We start from the raw sequence: 13,144 nt of genomic DNA, 5'->3' as shown, positions 1-13,144 counted from the left end.
CACCAATCAATGATAAATCTGTCTCGTGAACCAGAGCAATGAAAACCACTTGAAGACATAAATTATGGATGTTAGGAATAAAACCTTGGTGCTTGTCCTTGATAGTCAGCTGGAAGGCCATGAGTATTTTATATAACTGGAGAACAACTTTGGGAAGGACAGGACTCAAACATTTAGCAGTAAAATATTTCAAGACATACACAGCAGAGTGTAAAACCAATACTTTCTTGTAATCTTTTAATGCCAAAAAATAAATAAATGCAAACAAGTAAGGAAGTCCATAAAAAAACAAAATAATTGATGTGTTAAACCTTCTTGTTCGAACGTGTCTGCGACAATACAGTTTTAAAATTTGCAGTACCGTGATTCCGCCACACTTTGCGCTATCTGAAATATTCCAACGGTTTCTGAAAGGGAAGTCGTTGCACTTTCCAGCCAACATCGAGTTATTACGGTAATTTCGCTCCTGCTGTTGCAGGGAGCATTTTTTACTTCGGTTTAATCTGATAAAACACTCTTAATAGACGGTGAATTGCAAAAATAACTTCTAGATAACGCTAAAATAATAACCCTAAAAAAAGAAGCAATAAATATGTTTTTGTCATCATTTTTATTGTTATCACAATAGAACTACAAGATATTGTGATAAAAAAATCTACCCACTCCTAACCATCTCTTTGATGAAAGAAAAGCATTTTGCAGCAAATGGAAAATATTTTTAACCTCTTTACTCTTCTTATGTGTTTATAAAGTTTCAGTTATTAAAAAAAAACAAAAACCGCTGAACTTCTGATTTAGTAATAAATCACATTTTTATGGCACAGAGATGCGAGAAAGAAATCCAAGCTCTTCAATAACATTTTATTTAATTTCCACATTCTTACAAAAACTGATTTTCCAGCAAGAAATACAGTATATTTAAATATATCATAAAATACTTGGCATATCTTCTCTCTTATGCATAAAGCATCTCCTTTATTTTATAGGCGACTGCAACATGGCCACTATTAAAACAATGGAAACCCTCATGCCACCCTGCTATAATTTTATATTGTTTAAAAACAAGGAACATTTTAATGCACCATTTAGTTTGTTCTCTTCCAGTCTCTGTCCTTAAGGGATGAGGAGCAGATGGCTCTCAGCTCTTTATAAGAAAAACAGCTTTTATGAGTTTCAGCCCTTAAAGCCTCAAGACATCTGCACATTTATGAATAAGTTTCAAGTTCAGAAATAAGAGGAGGAAAATGCACCGTCTAAATAGCTGTTACCTCCCTGTCCTTTGTCTACATTTCAAGGAGAGTTTAGAGTAAATTTCAGAAATATAAGTATTTGTTAAATATTTCAAATAGTCCCCTTGGAAGTTAGCATCTTTTCATAGAGCATTCGATAAATCCTAATTTCTCACCTTTCAGCCATGTTTTTATGCTGTTTAGAAAAAAAAACTAATATCAGGTTTGTAGCCCATAAACACTGAACTAAAACGCTGTAATTCTAAACCGAGTTCAGTTTGCAGACTTCTTTTTACAATACATCACCAAACTGGCAACTATAAAGGCACTAGCAGGAATAATGGTGCCCCCTGTTTGTTTCTGCTGAATTGCCTTTCTGCTTCTGGTTTTAAATCAAAGGGCTAAGTCAGTGCCGACGTGTTTCTCCACAGCTTTTTACTGCAAACTTCAACTACAAAGGAGAGAAATCCTAATCCTGCTTTTGTTGTTCTTTAAAGAAACAACAGCTTTATACAGTTAATCAGAAATGTCTGTTAAAAAGTAACAGAAAATATGAATTTGCTTTTTGTCTGGGGAGTTGTTGTCTACATTAAGACATCTAGAGGCTTTCAGAGTTGATCAAATGGGTTCACAAAACCTCACTTTCTTTGTTTAGGACAAGATATTTTCAATCATAAAGGTAAAAAAATATCACATTTGGACAAAAGATCTGTCCCCATTCTGTAAAGTTATTTTTTTTTTCCAAACCTGTTCTTGATTATTAAAATTTAGGACACGTTAACCAGTTATGAGATGTAGTTAACAAGTTAAGCACAAACACAAACAAATGCAAAGCTAGTTTTAGACAGAGAGGATGAAAATTCATTTTTTTCAGGTCTTAGTCAAATCCCTAGTCAAGTATTTGATGAGCAACTTTACTTGTCCAATGGCTGAATTTAACATTTTTCCATCAAAAGAATGATTTGAGGTTTTTTCCCATCAGTCTGAGCTGGAGAATTTTAAAAAATATTGGAAAACCACATAAATCCACATTTAAAGCCTTTATTTTCATTTCCAAATAGTACATATATTATTGATATAAATTACAACATAATGAAGCAAGTACATCATCACTGTTAAACTTTTGAATGAATGGAATAGGAAGTGCTTTTATTTTGATATTTCCGACCAGTTTTTAATGATGCAGCCAGTTTAAGAGTGAGAGAACGGTGGAGGTAAGTTACATTTTTATTCTAAAATGAACCAGTTATTTATTATAAAGTGTAACCCTGACTTTAGTAAGTCAGTCGATCATATTCAGTTAGAAGAAAACTTGATTGGATCATTTTAAAAAAGTACTTTTTTAAAATCGATTTTGTAGCCTTAATGATCTTTCTGAATTGATCTGCTCATAAATCCCAAACTGCTGCATTGAAAATTCATAATGGGTGTCCAAAATGCAGCCTGGGGGTCATTTGTGGCCCTCCGAGTGAATTTGATTACAGAATAAAAATGGCTCAAGTTTGGTTTGTCCACTCAGGAAGTTGATGCAGAAACATTTAAAATAATTAAGGGCAACTTTTCAATGTGGCAGCAGACAAATTAAGTCTTCTAAAAATGAAAGATGCAACAAAAATTTTTCCTTTTATCAGCCATGTTTGATAGAAAAACAGGATCACCAACTGAAAGTTTTTCAAGATAAAAAAACCCAAACATTTAGGACACTGTTTGCATTGTTTTTGCTTGTTTTTAAGAAGAAATATCTGCAAGATTTGCAATAATTTTCAGTTTTTCTACAGAAATCCGACATCTTTAATTTACTAAAATATTATCTGTGAAATAATTAGAAAAAGATAGTTTTTGTATTTTTTTAATACAAATTTTGTGGCCATGTTGCAACTAGTTTGGACACTGATAACATCTGTATATAAGGCGCACATTGTATCACTTGACCAAAAACATGACTTTTAATCAATATTCTGACTAAATAAATGGCAAAAATTATTTTAGAAAATTTAGAGAATGGGAAACCAAATCCCTCAAAGCATGTTTGTGTGAAAGATGAAAAAACATCTGTAAAGAAAGATAAAGTTTAAATCTGACATGACCTGAAACGTCATACTTTCCACTTTCTGTGCTTAATAAAAACTGACTCACTAAAATAATATTAAAGTTTATCTGATGTGTGTGCAATGGGAAAAAATGTTTTCCAGGAAAGTTAATTGGGTAAAAAGTATTTAAAATACACAAGCAGGCATAATGAGCATAACAAACAGACTCATAATTTAAAACCTCCATCAAAAATAATACCGGAGATTTTATAAGGAAAAACTGTAACTTGAGTGGGCGTGTGTTTTTTAATTAATACATTCTTATTTCTTTGACTGAAAAGCCAATATAAAGTCCCAGAGGAAAAACCCTGGCTTCAGATGTAATTAATTTTATCCTCTATTAAAAGTATAAACAGACAGTGAAGGGCATCACTTTTCTCTGCGTGCACTGGAAAAGTTTCATGTTCACTTTGTTAACTCTGAATAAATTTATCTTAGAAAATAATCAGTCAGAATCAGGGTTATAATAGTTTAATTTTATTTCGTTGTGACTTTTAGTTTGTCTAATTCCTTTAGTTTTAAGAAGATTTTAGAGTGTGTTTGCCGGTTTTTATTAGTTAAATATTGTTTAGTTTTACTTTAGTTTTATTTAATTATAGAAATAGTTTTACTCTTTTTATACTTTAGTTTTGGGTGGGAAATTCAAAAAAGTCAAAGTATTGATTATACATTAATTAGGTAATTTAACCAACTGTTGCTGATTTCTCCCAAATTTTGCCGTCGCCATTTTGTTTACCAACGTAGCCGCCAGAATGATTATGGAGCGCCGTAATTTACCGACAGCTGACGTAAACTGCTTGTGAGGGTGGAAAAATTATAAATTGTCATAACATAAATAATAAACAGGTTAATAAACACAAAAATGAAGTATGTCACATCTATATTTTCAGTATATTTTAGTTCGTTTTGTAAACGCACAAAATAGTTCCTGTTAGTTATACTTTTTCCACATTAATTACTATTTTTCAATGAAAATGTTTTCTCAATTTCAGTTATTTTGCTAGTTTTAGATAATCTTGGTTGGAACAGGTAAAATATAAACTTTTTTTTTACCAGTTGTTGATCCTGGGGACCCCAGCCTGCGAACTGCAGCTGAGCATTTCGCACCTCCGGAGGGTTCAGGTTCCAGGTTTCTCTGGGGGGGAAACAGACGTGGAGAAGTTAAGTGAAGACACCTGGACACAAACACAATGACTTTCAGCTCCCACCGCCGCAGCAGCATCAGCAGAACAAGTGTGGAACATCTTCGAACAAAGGTTTAAGTGTCTCCATAAATAGCCACAGTGTGTAAGGGTGTCACCTCTCCTTATTGGGAACAGTGCTGTGCGGTGCAGGAGGCTGAATTAGAGGAGCTGCTGACGTTTTGTCTTTGTCTGGTGCTGACGATGAATGAGGTCAACCACAGAGATGTGAATGTGGCTTTAAAAAGGACGACACCACTGGGTGGCAGCACATTATATCACATATATAAACAGATACAATGCTACCATACTGGGACCTGCAGCTCAGATAAATCACCAAAGGGAAAAAAACATAAACTTTGGGATAAAAATTCAGATATGTGGGGAAAGACTTCAAAAAGCAACAACCTCTCTGGGTTAAAAATCCCATCATTGAGATCTGAAGGTGTTTCATCTGTCTGTAAGCTTTGAGCTTTTACTGCGGGATGCCAAAGCTGTAGCATGACAGTATTTTCATTTTCTTGTTACGTGCATCCATGAATGACAAAAACGACAAAATGAAAAAAAAAATACAATACAAAATGATTTTAAATAAGGTCACTTTCACTGCAAAATAATAATAAAATCTAAGTATTTTTGTCTAGTTTCTAGTGAAAATATCTTAGTACAAATGAAATACATTGAAGTACATTTTCAGCAAGATATAAGAACTTGTTTTGGTCAATAATTCATTAATATTATTGAAAAAGTATTAGTTCGACTGGCAAATTACTTCACTTATAATAACTTGGTATAATACTTGGTAATATTTTGTTTTTGCAGTGTTTTTACTCCGTACTCATATGCTTAAAGATGCAAAATACTATTTTGAAACTAATGTCATACATTTTGTTTATCAAAAGCAAGAGTCATATTAAATACAGTTGTAAATAGCTCCTCTTTTATTAAGATTTAATGGAAATAAATTACAGCTGCAGGAAGTGCAAACTTGCGTTGCTTCACTAATTTCTATTTCTCCCTTTCAGCCATTTAAGTGCTCAACATTTAGATTAAATCAACTTTTGTTGCAGAGTTTGTTTAGTGCATTTCCCCAAAGGCCCAGTTTACAACTAATTAAGACGATGGGGTTCCTGCGGAGCAGGAGCCTGCAACCACATCAGAGCCACATCAGGCTGGCGGCGCTCCAAAAAAGACACTTAGTGGCTGTTGGGGGCGCGGCTGCTAATCTGTGTGTGTCATTTGCGGCTCCTGTCACTCAAATTGACAACCCACGCTTTCACACACAGACATAGGCCTGAACTTTGTGCGAAAGGTACGCACACCCCCAAATTGCACCTATTATCAGCAGTAACTGTTGCTAGGACACAAAGAAACAAGCCGCAGTTTGAACTCATTTTTGTTTTGAGCCAAATCGAGATCATAAAAGCTCTTAAAGGGCCGGTTGTGCCAGAATGTACTGATCACAAACTGTTAAAATATCAATGAATTCTTAAAATTAAATAATATTATTGGACATCTTTTCAGTCCTTCCAGGATTTCATGATTTTTTGCAATGAAAATCAAAGTGATACCAATTTAGAAATATTTGAGCTTATTTATGACAATAAATTTGACTTTTTATTACACACTGTATAGATTATGGACTATAATCTGAGATCAGTTAAGGCTGAGGCAGCTATTCAGTACAAGTAAGAATGTTTTTGATCGTTTTTGAGAAAAATGAGCAATAAACAACCGATTATGTATTAGTGCAAAAAAAGTGCAGCGGATTTGTTGATTTTGTGTGAATTTCCACGATAATTCTCAAAAAACTGGAAGGACTGACTGCTTAGAGTTTGAATCATAAGGCAACAATCACCGGAACATTGACCAACATATTTGATGTGTACTGATGATGGTACTTGACAAAATGTGGTGACTATATGTTGTTTTTATAATATAAAGCACTTTGAACTGCTTTGTCACTAAACAAATATACTTGATTGATTGATTACTGTCGTTTCTTTCTCCATAGCTTTGCTAAAACTGATGGTGGAAGTTCTGAAATCTTGTGTATTTTTAAGAAAATGCTACAGATTTTGAGAGACCTGTGGTGGTGTAATTTGACAAGGTAAATCACTCAGTGATGTGGTGCGATCAGTCGTGGCCATACCAATACTGATATACGTACAGAGGCACCGTAAGGGAACAAAAAAGCATCTCAGACATGCAAAAATAGCTCTAGTCTAACAAGAAGTTCAAGAGACAAAATGCTGAAAAGCAGCTATCTGTGGTTTCAGATTTACAGCGAGCTTTCTGTGAGGTTCAGAAATAAACAATAAGGTTGATTTGAGGTGATTTGCTGGATGATTTTGGAATTAATCTTCTTGAAAGAAGATCAGATGAGATTTCACATAATAAAACCCAATGAGTCTGTCATAAGCCGACTTACGGAGTCTCCAGACTGCAGATGATGTAAAATGCCGTATAGGAATGCTGGTACACCTGCAAAGAAAAATACTTTGTTTAAACTCCTTTTCATTTACAAAAAGTGTCTGTTTCTTGTTCCTCTGTTCAGTGAAATCACTAAAGTATTAAAAGTCCACAGAGGTTAAACTGGACAACAGTGTTTTCTTTGAGATTAGAGAAACCACAAACAGGATTAATAAATCCTTCAGAGGGACGGAGTTGTTAATGAATAATACAAAGAAACAAGCAATATCTAAGAAGCTTTTAAAATATTTGCATAAAACAGACACTTTTAAAATAATATTGATGCAAGCTCCAACTTGTTACTTCATTTTTTATTTATATAGAAAAACAGAGTAACTCCCAATCCGTTGAACATTCAGGTTCAGATGCAGGAATTATTTATAGCCAAGTCCAAAATAATTCATTCCTCTGGCAGATTTAGGTTTAAAATAACCAAGTTCATGTAGTTTCTTATTACTGGAAGTAAAATTAATGGAACCTAAAATATCTGCAGCTCATATAGAAAAGATACATTTTCAAAATACTACTTTACAAATTATCTGAAATTTTACAGTTTTTGAGAAACTTCCAGCCTAATTTCCAATTAGAAAGAAACATCTTAATTGAATGAAGTTGAATTTAAATCTAAATCTGCATGGGGTATGAATAACTTTGGCCTTTTCTGTACATTTATCTTTAAATGCACAAAATCCCACCACAGATTTTACCACAACACATCCTGATGGACGAGTTCCAACTCTTCCTGATTCAGTAAGACTGTGTGCACCACTGAACAAAGCAATGTTCATTTGTTTTCTATCACATAAGATTCCAATAAAATGCAGTAAAGCTTATGGTTTAAATGTAACAAAATTACATTTTTAAGGGTTTAAAGGCATTGTAAGTACCTGCAAACGTTATCAACCAAAGTCAAATAGCAAAAATTCACAGATCCCATCTAAAAACTTTAAAACTGTCTATTTAAACAGCTCACACACCAAATAAACCGTAATAATCAGAACTACACAAAGTGGAAACTGTGTATCCATAGTTTTAGTCAGCAGTTCTTATCTACAGTCTAAAAAAAGTCCTGAATTACATGCTAACTCAGGATTAGCTAATAGCACGTCAAGTAGCATTGTCATTATTTAATTTGGTTTTCTTATAATTATTTTAGGAAAAAAAGCTCCAAACAGGCAAATTTTATGTAAATAATTTGGAGTGACATTCCAAAGAAAAATCTGCGTATATTGAACTGTGAATTTACTGTAGTTCCTAAATAAGTTACACACTAGGGTTGATAGAATGTTGCGTAACTACACAGGTAAACCATCAATTGAACTGATTTTAATGAGGGTTGCATTGAATTAGTTCTAATATGGATATTATGCAGATACTGTTCTTGTAGTTTTGGATATATTTTCATTAATTATCTACTAATCTGAGTTCACTTTCCAAAAGAAAAACATTAAAATTGTAATTTGGAAGAGCTACGCACGTCTTGGCATTCTATCACGTTATTTGGTACGCATTACATCCATCCTGCACGTTACAGAGAAATAAAGCATGAATATGTGGCTGTGCGCTGCTTCAATGAGCATACAGGAGGAATGACTGTCATCTATCAAAGTGATGGGGAGTTCAGTTGGATAATAAATGCAAATACAAACACTACAACACCATCCAGTTTGTCATAATATTCTCTATTCATCTCAGGCAATAACAGTAGATTATATATCTGCAGGCATCTTTCAGAGCCTAACAGGAACAAACACTCTGGCTGCAGCAGAATAAAGCGAGAACGAAGGCGAACACCAGGTAAGCAGGTGAATGATTCAATATATCTGATGCGGCTATATTAGGAGGCGAAAGCGCTTTGATCCATATCATCCAGTGCAGTTGCGGGGCACTTTATTCAAGAACCGCACAGAAATGATATATTCCCAGCCAATACGTCCTGCTCTCGCCCGTCGATCTCATCTGCTGCTCTGCGAGCCCCGCGAGGCGTCGAGGGGGTTGTTTGTGTTTCTGCCTCCCTCGCCGCAGTTCCGCTCAGCTGTGCTCGCCCCTCCAAACCCGACACCCCCTCCCCCACTTCGCCTGTGTGCGCCAAACCTTCACACCTCGCCGTGATTACTTCCCCCACCACCTTCTCTCCTGACATATTTGGCTGTCAGTTTGCCAATTCAAAAAACAAGCAAACAAATGAGAAGCTCACCGCCGCGACGTTGTAGGCCAGCAGCACATGCTTCAAGTCCGGGGACACCTCATACCTGCTGGCTTTGTACATTTCCTGTGAATCAGACGTAGATTTCAGAACAGAAACACACATCGCTAACCATGCATGCTATTTTTATTAAGCCAGTCCTTAAAAGCCATCTCTGACAAATTGCCTTGCTTCAGACATAAATGGGGGTTGCATTAATCTTTGCACTTGTGCTTCGCCAGTATGATTGCTGATATAATGTTATTGCATCTCTATCTTGACGTCTGCCCACATATTCGAATCACATTTCACTAAAAAATGATGCATGGTTTGATTAAATTTTCCAACAGGAAGAGCTGCAGGACGCTGGATCTGCTGACCCAAAGAAGAAGAGCTAGGTTTTAATTTAAGCCCTTCCACCGTCAGCAGAACTGTCTTGTCATCATTATAGTAATACCTGAAAAAAGCAGAAAAAGGCGACTTACAAATTTCTTGTTTTGGACCAAGACAGTTTGCTCGTCGGTGTCGACGTTGTACTTGACGACGTCGCCGTCTCGGTTGCGGTACAGCAACTCATTACCTGTGAAGGAGACAGGGCGATGAGGAATGAGGGTAAAGTTATTAAAAACATTTAATCAAACGAGATATTGAAGGAAAATCTCAGTAATCTATCTTTTATTAAACAGCAAACACAATTTTCCTCCCTTCACTACTGTCCCACACAGATATAGACATAAAAGTCAGACTTTAGATTTATTATACATTAGGGCCAGACGATATGTCTGAAAAATGTATCACAATATAATGGTTTGACATCAGTCAATATTGTTATTTATTAATCAGTTTTTGATTTAAATATTTGAAATACTGCCAAGCTGGTTTCAACTTTCACTCCAGAGTTGCTGTTTTTTTAATTGTTTTTAAGCAGTTATGAGGCAGAGTGCCGAAACTTAAAGCTGCTACAGCACTAGTTACTCAACAAGTTGTTGCTAGGTAACCAAAGAATGAGTGAGTTGCTAGGTAACCAAAGAGTGACAGTTGGTTAATGCCACCAACCTTCCTTAGCTAGCCTTGAGAAATTGAGCGGCAAAATGTCTTGTACTTAGTAAAATAAATAATAATAAGTACTTTTTATTCAATATTAAGGAATTATTGACTAAAATCCAGCTCATAAAGTGTGTTGACAAGTTACTTGTAAGCTAGTTTTGTCTTATTCTAGAAAAAGACCAAAATTACTAAGATTTTGTGTGTTTTCTGCAGTGTGGTCTTGCAGATTCAGTTTTAAAAGCCGGAGGCTCTTGTGACAGAAAGGCAAAGTGCCGACTTCAAGCCACTAAAAGAAATCCTTGAGAGGAACCATTATTTGACAGTTGTATGAACATTGGTGCAGCTCTTCATCCATCAGGCCTTTATCAGCGAAGGACACATTTAATATGGCAACTGCCCCCTTTAACCTTCAATCTATCCCTGCTCCCGTGTCTTATTGCTCTTGTGATCCACAGAAACATGAACAACCACGCCATTTGGTGAGGTAATTAGAACCCAGAGATTGTTATGCGGAGTGCTTTCTATCTGCTAGCATATCTAATTGTCCATTAGGGGTGACAGAATTACCATCACAATGGCTTTAATGCAGAACGTGCTAGCGATAGCACTTTTAGACAGTTTTAGATCTGCACAACCAAACGTCCTCTCAACAGCTTTTGTCCCCTTGTTAAAAACACCTGGCAAACTAAACAAGGATGGAAAATGGACTCATTTATGTTCTCTCTACTGTGCAACACAATCCACTTCCACGTATACCTGCAAATGGTCAGATAATGTACTGAAATTGAGTGAAAAAGCAGGCAAAATCAATAAAAACCGAAAATAAAAATGGGGGAAAAATGAAAATGCTTGGGAACTATTGATTTGAAGCACTTTAAAAATATTGAAAACAGAGTACATCAGTATGAGGTATTTTATCTGACAACATCATTATATCATAGACCTAAAGACAAAACATCTGTCTCTTCATTTTAACAAAAAACAACAAATATTTATGGAAAATGTCAAATTTTGTTGTCATTTCATTGGCATGTGTTAAGTTTTTTACTAAATGTTAAAATGTGATTACTTTAAAGTATGAAGTGTACAATATGAGATTATATCAAGAACCATCTTCAGACTAAAAATAAATTAGGTGTACTTTAATGATTTAGCTCTACTGCCAGAACCTCGGGGCTAGGATAATTAAAACCTAAAACAATACTCTCAGAGAAGAATCGATTTGATTTACGGAGTTGAGTTGTGAATTAAAATCCAAACTTTTTGCCCTTTTCTGTGATCACACAACTTAAAACAAAGAAATTTGGAGAAAATATTTCAAATTCCCACCATCATTATTTAAAGATAAACTCTCCCACTAAGCTGATCATTTTTGACCTCGTCGTTCCTCCTTCACCTTTTCAGCTCTTTGTCTTCTCTCTTGTCAGATACACATTCCCATACAGTTCTCGAGGCATTGCATCTTCCCTTCGCCCTCTCTCTTTGTCTTTGTTCCCTTCTCTTCCATCTTCAGTCACCGAGCATCAGCCCAGGGCGCTGTTTTCCACTCTGATCTATACCTCTCATAGCAGTATGTCTTATTAATTCAGCATCCTGCCCTCGGCGCAGCCCTTACCCACCCTCACGGCGGGGAGGCAGAGGGAAGCTTCAAGTAGGGGGGTGGAGAAAAGGAGGCACACAGACTCACAAAGATAGGGTGGATAAACTGAGAAAGTTGGAATTTGTTAAGACTGGTTGTAGTGAAGTAGCTCTGTAAAGGCACAGTTCAAAAACGATGATATCCTGCTGTCCTAAAATAAGTGCATATGCTCAAAGGTTAATTGGGGGATTTGCCAATTCTTAACTTCACCAACCCAGACTGGTAACTGGTAAGTCAGAAATTTAGAAATCATAACTTTTACTCATTAGAAGCTTGATTCACAAAACGGTGGGCGATAAAACGGTATGGTTTTCCTTCAGACGGAAACATTCATGTCAGTTTTCCAACTTCATATGAAGTCTTGGAGTTGGAAAACTTCACTGTGTCTGATGGTCATTGGTCATCAGACACAATGACCAATGAAACGATCATTGTGAAAATGATCATTTCTTTGGTCATTGACCATTTCCAATAAAATGGTCATTGGTCATTGTGTCTGACCAATAAAATAAGCTTAATTTCATCAAATCTATAACATATAGTGCCTCTCTAACTCTATATTGCTGAAGATTAGGAAGTTAAACCTGTACTATTTGTCATTTATGAGTCCAAGTCACATCTCGAGTCTTTAGTCCGCTTTAGTTTGTAAGAAAGTCCGGTTCAACTCTGATGTGGACCAAAAAAGCAAACTCTGGTCTACAAACTGAGGTTTTTGGTTGCTTGAAGTGAACTCCGTTGCGGTACAAGAGTTCAAATGCATATGTGAATGTCAAGCGGACCGGAGACCGCTCCAAAAGCTGGTAGCAGACTATAGCGCAGAGCATTCTGGGTAAAAACAACCACTCAACAGCAGGTTGCTTAAAGAGTTTGGATTGTTTGCACAGTGCAGTGTGAAAGCAAACCACTGCAGTTGAAAATGTAACAAAAGTTGCAATTTTGGTCCCCAATCAAACCGAGTTTACCGGACTATCAAGTGTGAAAAGACTAATCTATCCAAGTCCAATCTGAAGTCTTTCATTCATTTTTGCGTCTTGAGTCAGAGTCTCAAACTCAAGTTGCCATCTTTGGTTTAAGACAATCAAACAGATATGATTTGAGTAAAACTAAAGCAGTTTTCAAATTCTGAAAACAAGAAAGCTCTCCAAACTAACCTGGCTCTATGTCAAAAAAGAAATTGGCTCCTAAACTTATACCTGGATGTGCCACCATTAGCAACAACTACCATCAAGTGTTTGTGACAACAGGAAGTTCGTCTTTTACATTTCGCTTCAGTCACAGTTGAGTTTTCCAGCAAGAATGGT

General features: G+C 35.8%; 1 protein-coding gene across 5 annotated transcripts in view; it reads right to left on the bottom strand.

The window, feature by feature from the left end:
- LOC116711741 (dipeptidyl aminopeptidase-like protein 6) overlaps positions 1-13,144 on the bottom strand; it is a 277,037-nt gene that overhangs the window by 37,631 nt on the left and 226,262 nt on the right. For all 5 annotated transcript variants that reach the window (XM_032551215.1, XM_032551217.1, XM_032551216.1 and 2 more), the window contains 4 exons: positions 9,643-9,737; positions 9,170-9,244; positions 6,932-6,984; positions 4,373-4,454 (listed from right to left, as the gene is read on the bottom strand). In XM_032551215.1, coding sequence (XP_032407106.1) covers positions 4,373-4,454; positions 6,932-6,984; positions 9,170-9,244; positions 9,643-9,737 — 305 coding nt within the window. The remainder of the gene's footprint in view (positions 1-4,372; positions 4,455-6,931; positions 6,985-9,169; positions 9,245-9,642; positions 9,738-13,144) is intronic.

This window comes from Xiphophorus hellerii, chromosome 21, assembly GCF_003331165.1.
Source record: "Xiphophorus hellerii strain 12219 chromosome 21, Xiphophorus_hellerii-4.1, whole genome shotgun sequence".
NCBI classification, from domain to species: Eukaryota; Metazoa; Chordata; class Actinopteri; order Cyprinodontiformes; family Poeciliidae; genus Xiphophorus; species Xiphophorus hellerii.
The sequence above is the reverse complement of the archived record's forward strand: the minus strand, read 5'-3'. Positions and strand labels throughout refer to the sequence as shown.